This window comes from Bombus terrestris, chromosome 4 (genome assembly GCF_910591885.1).
Source record: "Bombus terrestris chromosome 4, iyBomTerr1.2, whole genome shotgun sequence".
In the NCBI taxonomy this organism is placed as follows: Eukaryota; Metazoa; Arthropoda; class Insecta; order Hymenoptera; family Apidae; genus Bombus; species Bombus terrestris.
This window is the reverse complement of record NC_063272.1, coordinates 13,849,810-13,861,265: the sequence shown is the minus strand read 5'-3', so window position 1 is coordinate 13,861,265 and position 11,456 is coordinate 13,849,810. Positions and strand designations below refer to the sequence as shown.

Below are 11,456 nucleotides of genomic sequence, written 5' to 3'. Positions count from 1 at the left end.
CATCCGTACACGTAGACTTCCATCCGTTGTCGTCGCGGCTCGTGCGGAACGAGCTCGCTTTTCCCACGGATACACCGCTTCGCCGTGAAAATTTCTCCGGTTTCACATCCTCGTGTTACATAAAAATCCGAGCAGACGCGAGCGCATCACAGCTAGCAGTGCGCGTCATTGTCCGGGTGTCGCGTCGTCGCATCTTATTATCGGAGTGGAGTCTCGTCCGATGAAGATCTCCGTGGAAGATCGCACGTCAAAGAACAGAGCTTATTTTTGCGCTTTTTGTGATATACAGAGTGATACGAAAATAACGTATACTTAAGTTTTATATATATATAAACTCGGAAATGGAATTAGTCAAAAATACAATAGAACTTGATTTATCCAAATACCATTTGCAGCAAATAAAATTGTAATTAATAAAATATTTAAGAAAATTCTACAACGAATGGTTATAAAGATGGTTGGAGACAAATGTTTGCGTTACTTTCGTGTCACTCTGTACAGAATCGAGAATATAATAAACTCTGGACAGTCGTAAAAATCGATCCACTATTACAAAGCTTCGACACGATGCTTTGTTTAGAGATTATGGACAGGTAGGATCTCAACCTTGTCGCCAAGGTCGCAACGTCTCAACTATTCTAAGCGCCCCGTTCGGTGTTGGAAATTTCGACATAAGGGTGCACTATACCGTGGGTCGTGTTAAGGTCCGCAGGCAGCGTAGAGAAAGGGACACGCTCCGATTGGTACGGACCAATGTACGAGTGTGGCGGTGGCAATGGTGTAGTTCGTATTCGCGACTGCACCTCGATACCAAAGTTCACCAGACGGAATCAGCCTCGACAAAAGGAGCTCCAACTACAAGTGTATATTCTACATTTAGAAACGCTACGCTTTTTCCCTCGAATTCACTCGTCACCGTTCCGTACACGTTGGATTTCACAACGAAGCACCCACAGCCGAACGAAATTTAATTGCATCGCATGAGGTAATACAATGCATCGCACGAAAGCTGATTTTTACGTGGAAACTCGCGAATGAAGAGGAAATAGCAGCCGTATTAATGGAATCGACTAGAATCTGGTCGTTATTAGTTACACGAGCGCGCTCGTACACGGTAACGACACCTGAGAAAAGGAACATTGCCGTTCTATGGATATAAATGTCCAATAGATTGGATATTTGTCCTCGTTCGAGAGGCGAACAGCGACAGGATAGTGTGCCTTGCTAAAGGAACGCGCAGTTTAGTTTCGATTCGATTCACGGGCTTTGAGAAAGTGGCTTTATCAGAGGAACGTAGGCGCGCGATCTGGTGTGTTCAGGCAATCGATCGTCGATCGATCCTAGGCAAATGGATATCGATTCGACGAAAAACGCCGGATAAATTCCGAAACGAGGTCAGAAACTACGTGTCTTTCTCTTGATCGTGATGGAACGTAAAGGTTCCAATAAACGCACAATTAATAGACTGCGAACGTTATTACTCAACCGTAACACCGTGAACGAAAGAAAAACGAACGATTGCACAATAGTGCACCGTTCGTTAAATAATCTAACCGATCGCACGATTTTCTGTCCACCTGACTTTCTTCCTTTATCCTTCGGCTATATACTGCGCTATTTTTCGCGATTGCATAACCCTTGATGACGTTTAGAGCACGATCGGAACACGATTTATATCTACAGGATGATCGGAACAGGTCTGCAAAGATCTATCGATCGACAAATGAACCGAGCGACTGTTAAGAGAGGAAATAATGGCAGACACGCCTGTCTAATTAACTTAGCGGCAGGGCAATCGATCAGGCTACCGTTTCGAGGGTGGTCAGGAAAGAGCTGACAGCCAGCAGCCGTATCGCTTTTATATATTCGAAACCGGTCAGGGCTGACGAGAAAAGATACGGCGTGCGGGCCACTTTCGCGGTAGACCGGCAGATTTTTCGCGGACGCCAAATAATATAATAGCTTTCACTTCGCGCGAGCCGGGAAACTAGCCGGCCGTAATACGTACGGCCGAGGAATCATTCTGAAACCAGGCTTTAATTAGATTTCATTTAATTAACCTCGCGTCCTAACCTTCCTCAACGGCGAGATTAAGTCATCCTGTGTTCGCCATTTTCCCAGGATCGTCCCTCGTTTCCCTTTTTCATTTTCATTTTCTCCTCTCCTCTCCTCCGTTTTACTCATTTTCCTACACAAATATGTTTATTTTTCCTTTTATCTTAATCCAATTCCTCCGTTAACATTGAATCGTGATGAGAGGACGTAATAGCATACGACCCAAGGAAAGTTGCTTATCGAACCACCGTTCCATTGTGATGGCGTTTCATCAACAATGGCAGAGACAAGCGATTTTTCTTTGGTAAACAGCGGTGGGATTGCTGATCAACGATTGCACAATTATGTAGATCGGGCTCGCGAGAAGACCGGCATAATGTTATCTTTGTAAATATATCGCGGGGAACTTCTAGATAGAAGCCAGACGAGAAGAAGTCTTCTCTTTGTTCGGTAACACTGAACATGGGATCGATGCCACCGGATGATCCAGACGAGCGTCGCAGAATTACGTCGTTAAAATTGCATGAAAACTGTACAGGCCGACAATGGGCCACTTTTACGAGCTGAAATTCATCCTATAATTAAACGAATGCCGATATTGCTCGTTTTAACGGCTGGCTTAACGGTTTTCTATTATTCGTTAATATTAAAAAAAAAAAGTTAAAAAGAATCATTCCATAAATATTGGAATATATCTAAAATCGAATTCTTTCGGTCCGGAATTCGGTGGACGAAAGCCAAATAAATAAATGTATAGATTTGCGTGATGCAAGTGCAACGAACTCGAAATATTCGTTCTAACGAAGACGTACGAGATAAGGTATTTAACGCTAACGAAAAGTTTAAATTGTCGTGGTTAAATTCGTTCGCGAAGTTCGTTTAAAACGGGTCATTGGCGTAATTCAAAATCGCCGAGCATAATGGAAGGCAACCCTCACGGGCTCGATCTTATTTCCAGATTCTCGCATTATGCACCATGGCAGCTGGAATTAGTAGGTTGAGGTAATAAGTAACAAGCGACGGCGGCGCACGACGGCAGGCAATCTATTTAGAAAAGAATCCAGGTTTCTTAAGGCCATTCAACGGCCCATAATTCCAACTCTTTAAAGCGTTTCACCTTTACCACTAACGTGAAACTCCTTTTCGATACGAGCGAGGCTCCTCGTCTTCACGTAACGAGCGGGTCATAATCTCGAGTCGACGCGTCACTATTCTTAGATCTGCTATTCTCCACCTTCTCGCCTTTCTTTCTGATTTTCTGCCCTTTCTTATCTTTTCCATTTGCAAAAACGATGAAACTCCTCCCGTTTAATAGCCACTCGTGCTCCAAGACAATTATCGGATGCCATCCTCGCGCTTGCTGGATGATCACGTTCGCGAATTTCAATTCGAGACGATCTTCGCGCAGCAATATCGCGCTTTTACTCTGAACGAGAGATCGTGAGAAATTGCATGCGTTTCAGGGCTAAATCCGTGCTCGCTTTTGCAATCGAAACTTCCTGCGACTATGTTAACGGAATGACTGCTCGCTTTCCAGAGCACGTAGCCAGCCCATGCTTTTTAGTATCCCTGTGTTGTCATTATAACGTTCAAACTGCGCTGTAAAAGATGGATGCTTATGCTGTAATGTACAGAACAGCTGATCGATCTGACTTTCCTCAACGACAAATATACATCATACTACTTTCCAATTGCGTCATCCGAAACTTTCTTGTCAAATTTACTACTCTCGAATAGCCCATGCAAGTAATCTTCCATGAGCGAAAATAATTCCAATCTTTACCATGAAAGGATCAAAGCATACGTATATATCTAACAGAATGATGAAACGTATCGATTAAATTGATATCAATATATCCATGAAACAAGCAGCGCAATTGAGAAAAATGATCTTGCATAGACCTTCTATCAGGACTTTCTTGCGCTATACAACTAATATTATCAGTCAAATTAATTAGTCACAAGTTATCAAATACCCAGTAGAAGTTCCATGACAAAATAATCCAAGCTATCGGTCTTACGAAATTTTACAAATTAGAAATCGCGCAATGTACAAAATAGTGCAATGCACAACATGTCACCTGTCGATTCGCTAATATTATTAGTAAATTATTACGAACAGAGCCCAGCTGTTAGTCTCCCTAAAGGATCATCATTGTTAGAGCATTATTGCTAATAAATCATCCCTATTGCACCTGTGCCTTGTATACGACCGGAAAGAAGTCAACAATTGCATCGAACGATCTCGTCGCGTAAATCAGCGTTGAGCTGTTTCGTTAGCGCGATCTGTGATATACGTCGTGCACCACGCCTGGACACGAGAGAGTTAGATATCGTAGGTGACCAGGTAACCCGGGTGGTGCCTGGTGTTGCACTTGGTGTGGCCTGGCGTGTGGATACCGAGTGTGTAGGCCAAGATGGTGGGGCGGGTGGAGTAGGAGGCTGCTCTCTCGGCCGTTAGACATGGACGAAGCCCGTGGAATACCCGCAAACAACCTACAACGTGCAACCTCTGTATCGGCGAGGTGGCAAGGGGGAACCCCCTGCCTGTCCCTAAACCAGCTGGTGGGACTACCTTCGGTCTATGCTGGCCGCTGGTACGACGTGGATTATAGTTTTTCTGGGGGGAGGGTGGTGGAGCGCCTTGCTTTCGAAAGGATGGTGATTGTGGAGCGTAGCCAGAGTAGAGTTAGGCGTATATAAGGCCCGCCGGCCCGGCCCAAGTCAGTCATTCACCGGACTACTAGCCCACCATACACACACCAAACATGAAGGCCTTTGTGAGTATCCACCACGGGGTTGGTGATTTTCGTGGGGTGTTCGATCGATTATCCGAGTATCGGGTTCGAGTTCTTCGATCGAGTTGTTCGCGGTTCTCTTCGATATAATATTTCGGATCGTGTTCTCGGTCTACTCGCACCTTCCTTCGAGTTGATCAGCGAATTTTCTATACAACTCGCGGTTTTGAATTCGATCCATCTAGTGTTTGTACATAAAGTAGCTGTTTAACGAAATATTTCCAATTCACAAGATTTCGCGGTCCGTCTACATCTAAATTTTCCTTTTGCTTCATTTTCTCGAATCGATTCGCTAGAATAAACCGCTTGGGACTCACGAGCACGCTCTCGAGTACTGCTCTTTACCCGAGACATTATTCGTGACATCGGTGGCAGCGGTATAGAGTCAACGATAAATCGCTTTAATTGGAACCTTCCATCCGTAAGCCAGTCGAAATCCGTGGAAAGTCGAAGTTCGAAAGCTCCTCGTTTGCAGTCAGACTTTGTGGCACCAAACTGACGACGTTCAATGTCACGGCTCGAACGGTCTCGTCCTGCTTGCTCCGTGGTACCAGAGTACACGAATCGACTTTGCCCTTCTTACGCGCTCCATTCATGCGGCAAGAAGTCCTCGTTGTACGGTACACTGACCGTGGAACCGGTTGTAATAGTATCATCGTCATTCAGCGAGCAACCGAACCCGCGACCGGTTTTATTCTCGGTGCATCTTCATTCACGAATACCGTTCGTCATCGTTCTCTCGGCTCACCGATTTCCTTCTCGGTTTGCTTACCTTATCCATCGTCCGATTTTTAACCTGAAAGCGAATCCAAATTAGCTCAATCGATTCTCATTAGTTCTACCGGTTGCGCGTCGTTTCTTCGAACGCAATTAAGTTCCCTGCGATTAATTCGTAGAAGTAACTAGCTCTAACGATTCTCGCCAACGCGATTTCATAAATCTCGAAGGATCGTAAACGATCTATGCAAAGTACCGGTTCGGTTTCGAAACAACACATCGGGTTCGGTCGTTTTCCGATCGCTGGGTCGCGAGAACGCTCGGTCGACCACGTCACACGGATTGCCACGGTTCCATGTAAACGGGATGTGAAAGTTTCGCGAAGTCGTTAGATATGCATAATGGCAGGGCAACGGTGCACTCGTTTAAGTGCAACACTCGTGAGAGCTTGGGCGTGACGCGTCGTTCAACCGATTTTCCAACTTCCGTCACACGCACATAAACGCGTTCTCTTTTTGTCGACTTAAACGGTCGAGTTTTCCATCTCTTCTCAGCCTGTTTCACTTGATTTTCTCCTCGTTTCGAAGGTACAGTCCTGATCGATTCGCGGTACGATGCTCGAGAACCGGTCGTTTCTAGTAATGGTAAGAAAAATGGCCGAAGGAAATAATCGGTTCGCGTTAACTCGAAATTGCGCCTTCGGCGGATTTCTAAAAAGAAGTAACATCTGTTCACCGTGTTTGTAACTCGCGATTTCCAGAAGACATTGCTCGTCGATCAATTACGAATGTCGATTTGCATTATACGGATTACGTTAGGATAATACGCGATTGCATAAAACGCAAACAGATCGGTTTTTCTTTTATAAAATAGAACTAAAAAGAAATTTCTTTCTCTAATATTTACTTGAAGCGTGGTAAAAAGAATTCATTGTGGATAACGGAGAACTTTCGAGGAAGGTTCGGTATTATTTCGAATTGCGAAACGTTACAACACTGTGTCTCGAGTTCGCATTTTCCCCAATAACACGCAGTCGTTATGATATCGACGGACGTAGAACGTTGCGAAATTTCACGCTCGACTTCCATCCGGTTATCGTTTCTTCGGACTTTGATATTAAACGAGGCAAAAACCAGTCACATCGTAGCTTTCACGCTTTAAAGGCGATCGTGTTGAGGGACGACGTTTTCCCAGGTGCCGGGAATCGTTTCCCGATGCCGCGGAACGCCGCACGCGCGGCCAGTCTATAAGCGTGTAGCGAGTATCGAAAGTGAAAGCCGCGGTTATGTTACAACGGGGCACGTGGTAATCGGTGCCAAGTCAATGAGAGTCTGAATTCACGGCGATAGTCGAACGTTGCTTCCGTAAACCAGCGCTGAGGATAGTTCGTCTTCGTTCGTTTTCGTTTTTTCTTCCTCGCTGATTTCACTTCGCGATATTACCGTGCCACGCGTACACCTTTCACGAACTTACCTACATAGACACATAATGTAACGATACGAAACGAACAATAGCTTAGAAACAAATTGGTCGTATAACGAGAAACGAGCGATACTGACCGGAACTTACCTGGTCGCAGGTTGTGTTCGCCTGTCTAGCAGTAGCAACGGCCCGTGCCGGAATCGCACATGGACCTGGCATTGCTCTTGCTGGAGGTCATGGCGTTGGCGGCCTTGGAGTTGGTGGAGGTCTCGGAGTTGATCTTGGAGGAGGCATCGCTGGAGTTGGCCTAGTCGGCGGAGGTGCTAGTCTCTCCGGTGGACTTGCAGCAGGTGCTGGTAGCGCAAGATCTCTCCAAGAGGGAGCGTCCAGCTTGGGATCCTCAGCTCTCGGTGCCAGCTATGCCGCTGGATCCGCGGCGGCGGCTGGTGCTGCTGGTGTTCAACAGATTGTCTCTGGTGGTGCGTAACTCGTCGTGGAATTGAACGTAAAGAGGAATTACCACGAGAGGGACAGTCGTTCACCGGGATTCCTTTTATTCTGTCGAGCAGGAGTGATCGGAGGCAGGGCTGACATTGGACCCGCTGAAGGACCCAAGGCTAACGTTGGACCCCAGAGTGGACCATCTGACAGCGTAGGACCCCAAGAAGGTGCCAAGAACGTTGGTGGACCTCGTACCGGCCCAGCTGGTCTCGTGGGACCTGCTACTGGTCCATTCACCTCCTTGGGTGCTTCTGCTGGTACCGCCACCATCGTTGGACCGTCCCAGGGTCGTGCCAACTTGGTAGGACCATCTACGGGAGGTGTAGCCTTCTATGCTGGCAGTGGCAACATCAACGGTGACGACGGTAGCTCTGGCTCTGCCGCTGCTGCTGCGCCTGGTGGTCTCGGTGGCGCTGGACTCGGACTCGGTGGTGCTGGTCTGTATTCCGGTCGAATGATCGACATTAAGAAACAACAATGATATATGATATAGGAGCGAAGGAGTTGGAACATATATTTTACCAAGCTATTTGGTATTTTCAGGTGCCATCGCTGTTGTGGGTGGTGGTGCCGGAATCGGCGCTGGAATTGGCGGACACGACGGTGGTGTTGCTGTGATCAACGGACCATCTGGCGCCATCCACGCTGGACTCGGCTCTCACGGAGCTATCATCCCCGCGGCACTTGGCAAGTACTAGACGTTCTAAAGCCCCAGCGATCTCGGCTCGGCGACGGCGGCAAACCCACCACAGTCACTTACCGGTCTCAAACGATCCTCAAACGCGCTCAACGTCTTCTTCCCAAAGCTTCGTCTAATCTAGGAACATGGTTATAGCGCCGGCGTTAGTGGTGTAGTCGGTATATAGTCAGAATATTCTAATCACAAATCCAGTCGGTATATATCGAAACACGGTGAAAAGCGCGAGTTGAAAGCTCGGCACGTTGGTCTCAGCCATCAAGGATCACGGGTTCAGATCTCGGTAAAGTGTACACCGTGGCCACGGCCATTCGTGATCCGCGGTTCTTGTCTCGTCTCATCCCCATCTCGTCGACAACGCGACTCGTCCCCATCGTAAGACGAGGCACGGGTAAAATTTAGTCAATTTCTTCTTTCATCAAATTCGCGTAACGCGACGGAGGAAGTCGAACGAAGCCGTGATTGCCAGCCACGGTTGCAACAACACTGCGACATCTGGACATCTTGGTCGCGATCTACACGACGAGCCCGTATCATACGATCGGCAACGCATCGAGCCACGTCCAAGTTTTCTAGTTGACGTCACCTGAACCACCGCGCCAGAACACAGAGTCAACGCAAGCACGTTGAACCCGGCTGCTCCGTCATGGACCCAGCAAGTGGACAAGCTTTGGCGCTTCGTCGTTGGACCAACTGGGTCTGTTCTGTTTTCTGAACACCCACCGTTGCTCCGGCAGTACTCTCTTTATATTTTTTTCTCTCTTACGTCTTCCACCATCCGTAAGGCCGCCGCTCTTCACACATATTTACTACTCTGTCTTTTTTTCTCTCTCTTCCGATGAGCCGTGCACGATCATATGATCGCGTCACGATCTCACAAGTTGTTATACTCACTGCCGCACTCAAGCATACATATTATTATTACATTACTCGTCCATGCGCATATATGTTTTCTCTTTATATATATATACATGTATACATACTATTACTACTACTTCCTTCGCGTATATATATATATGAACACATTGCCACACGCGCGCACACACACTATTGCTATATGTGTACTCGTATATATACACACACTACACATATATTATATAATCGTGTTATATGTTAGTGAAAGAGAGAGACCGGTAGATTATGGTAGGTCAGCCCTTCCCGTGAGTGAATGAATGTAAATAGATGGCGCGCCGCTGCCGGCCCCCGACCCCGCCCGCCCTCGTCATACCCTTTCTTTGCGATCACGACTAGCACCCCACCACCACCATAGATAGATACCACATATTTATAGCGTTTATACATTTATACAATACTTTATATAAAATAAAGCATCAGTATTTAAAACTCACTCTTGATTATTTCCTTCGATCATCCCTTAAATCACTCCCTTTAGCGATCGTTCTATTCCTCGCTAAAGTAAATAGCTCGATATCAACAACGTTGAGAGTAAAGACAACGAATTCCAATTGAACTTTGGATCTCTTGTACAAATTGAGCATCTGATCGTGATTTAATACAATCAAAATTAAATTATTTGCCTCGTCCTATTCATAGAACAAAGAAAGATCTCTGCATAGATATAAAGAAATCAATGGAAGCAAGAATCTAAAAATCGATTGCTATCAAGACATTGCCACCGAATATGATAAGATTATGTATTTAGTCTAACGATTCAACCCCTTCTGTAATTCGCAAGATATCTAAATACTCCTCTAAGAATCGAGTTGAAGTTGATTCCCTTTTTTATGTTCGTCGTTTCCGTTAGACAGTTAAAAGAAGGCAGATTCCAACGAAACATTAAATTCCGAATCGACCGCCTGTTGCTGCAGCCATCGTTTACCGATCGTTCGGCTACGGTTTGCTAACGATGGATTTGTCAAGAGTCGTCCACTCGTTAGAAAGTTCAACGTTCGAATCGAAATTGCTCGCTTAACGTTAGTTAATGACATCGCGTATCAACGAAATTTTCATCTTCGTGTATGCATATTTGTTTTCATATTTACCGCATCAGCAAAGCAAAACACGAAAAACACTGCATGTTACCGTCGATGATTGCGTTTAAGTTAATTCGCGCGGAACAAATGACTTTGCCGACGTGATGTAAGAATGGACAGCGTCAACGGTACGTAATGGTAGTTTAATAACGCGCTGACAGCTGTGAATAATAGACATCGTGTATAGGGCGAATTTTATGGTGCTAATCTTCATTTGATGTCTTTAGTTTGCATTGCGAGCTCTACGTGGAACTTTGGACTCTTCCAAGGCTGTTACCAAACACTGCAACTTCGAAACTTCACCTACCACAGGTATTTATTATATAGCTATTAAATATTCCGATTTTCAATTTCTAAATAGTATTCAAAAAACAGAATTTCAAATTCCGTAAACGTAAGTTGGCCACGAGGACTTTGAAAGGAAGTGTTGAACTCGCCATCAGTTTCTGTGGAATGGTCGTAGCGAGAACGGACCAATTACCTTGCAACCTCGTTACATCGGTGTCAGAAAGGTAAGTCTAAACTGCGACGATCGCCTTTGTAACGCTACGACACTTGGCATACAGCAATTTGGTTAGTCCATTACAGAGATCATTCCATTCGTGAACTGTGCACGAATCATTAGGTGGTACAAAAGGATAAGATACGCTTTGTAGCACGATATCCAGCCAGCGGCGATACTGCAAACAACATTTCAAGGAGATGAAGGAAGATAGTCTCTCGAACAAACTTTGACATTAAAATGATTGGAAACCCAGAATGTTTCTGAAAATTGGAACCGAAGTACTCCCCAGCTCCTGCTTATGTTAGACAATCGAAACAACTAGGAATTTCGTGAGAAACGTAAGTCGAAGTAGCATAATAACGATGTCATTGATTCACTGTGCATCTTACCTTTCAAATATTCTCATAGGCAAATATCTAGTGGAAAATCTGACGAACCAGATAACCATGCACCATAAAGGCTCAAAATTGAAAAGGTGGGTTAGTTATAAGTTTCTTCTATTATCAATTTAAAAAAACGAAAAAGAAGAAAGCTCGTCATTAATACGAACAAGTTACTGAGCTTCGAAATCGAAATAGGTCGCTCGAATCCCACGAAAGATTTGAGAAACTCCCCGATACATCAGAATTCAATACAGTTTTCTTTTTGCAGCCACGGCCTTTTAGACGATCAATCGAGGCTCCTCATTTCCATTGTGGTTAGAATATACGCTGAAGAAACGAAATTCCGTAGAAGACCGCCGAAAGAAGCGGTTCACGTAGTTGAAG

General features: G+C 45.4%; 1 protein-coding gene across 1 annotated transcript; it reads left to right on the top strand.

Moving 5' to 3' along the window:
* The first annotated feature begins 2,846 nt into the window (after positions 1–2,846).
* LOC100645188 (apidermin 3) lies at positions 2,847–9,532 on the top strand. Its single transcript, XM_020862760.2, has 4 exons — positions 2,847–4,835; positions 7,150–7,471; positions 7,562–7,930; positions 8,037–9,532. The coding sequence occupies exons 1-4, from the start codon at positions 4,824–4,826 to the stop codon at positions 8,189–8,191; spliced, it is 858 nt and encodes a 285-aa protein (XP_020718419.1). The 5' UTR covers positions 2,847–4,823; the 3' UTR covers positions 8,192–9,532.
* Positions 9,533–11,456: the final 1,924 nt, after the last annotated feature.

What these genes read in the sequence shown, in the direction of transcription:
- LOC100645188 (XM_020862760.2), top strand. An exon ending in TCAACAGATTGTCTCTGGTG is followed by an intron (nt 7,472 to 7,561) that starts GTGCGTAACTCG and finishes TCTGTCGAGCAG; the next exon opens with GAGTGATCGGAGGCAGGGCT. An exon ending in ACTCGGACTCGGTGGTGCTG is followed by an intron (nt 7,931 to 8,036) that starts GTCTGTATTCCG and finishes TGGTATTTTCAG; the next exon opens with GTGCCATCGCTGTTGTGGGT.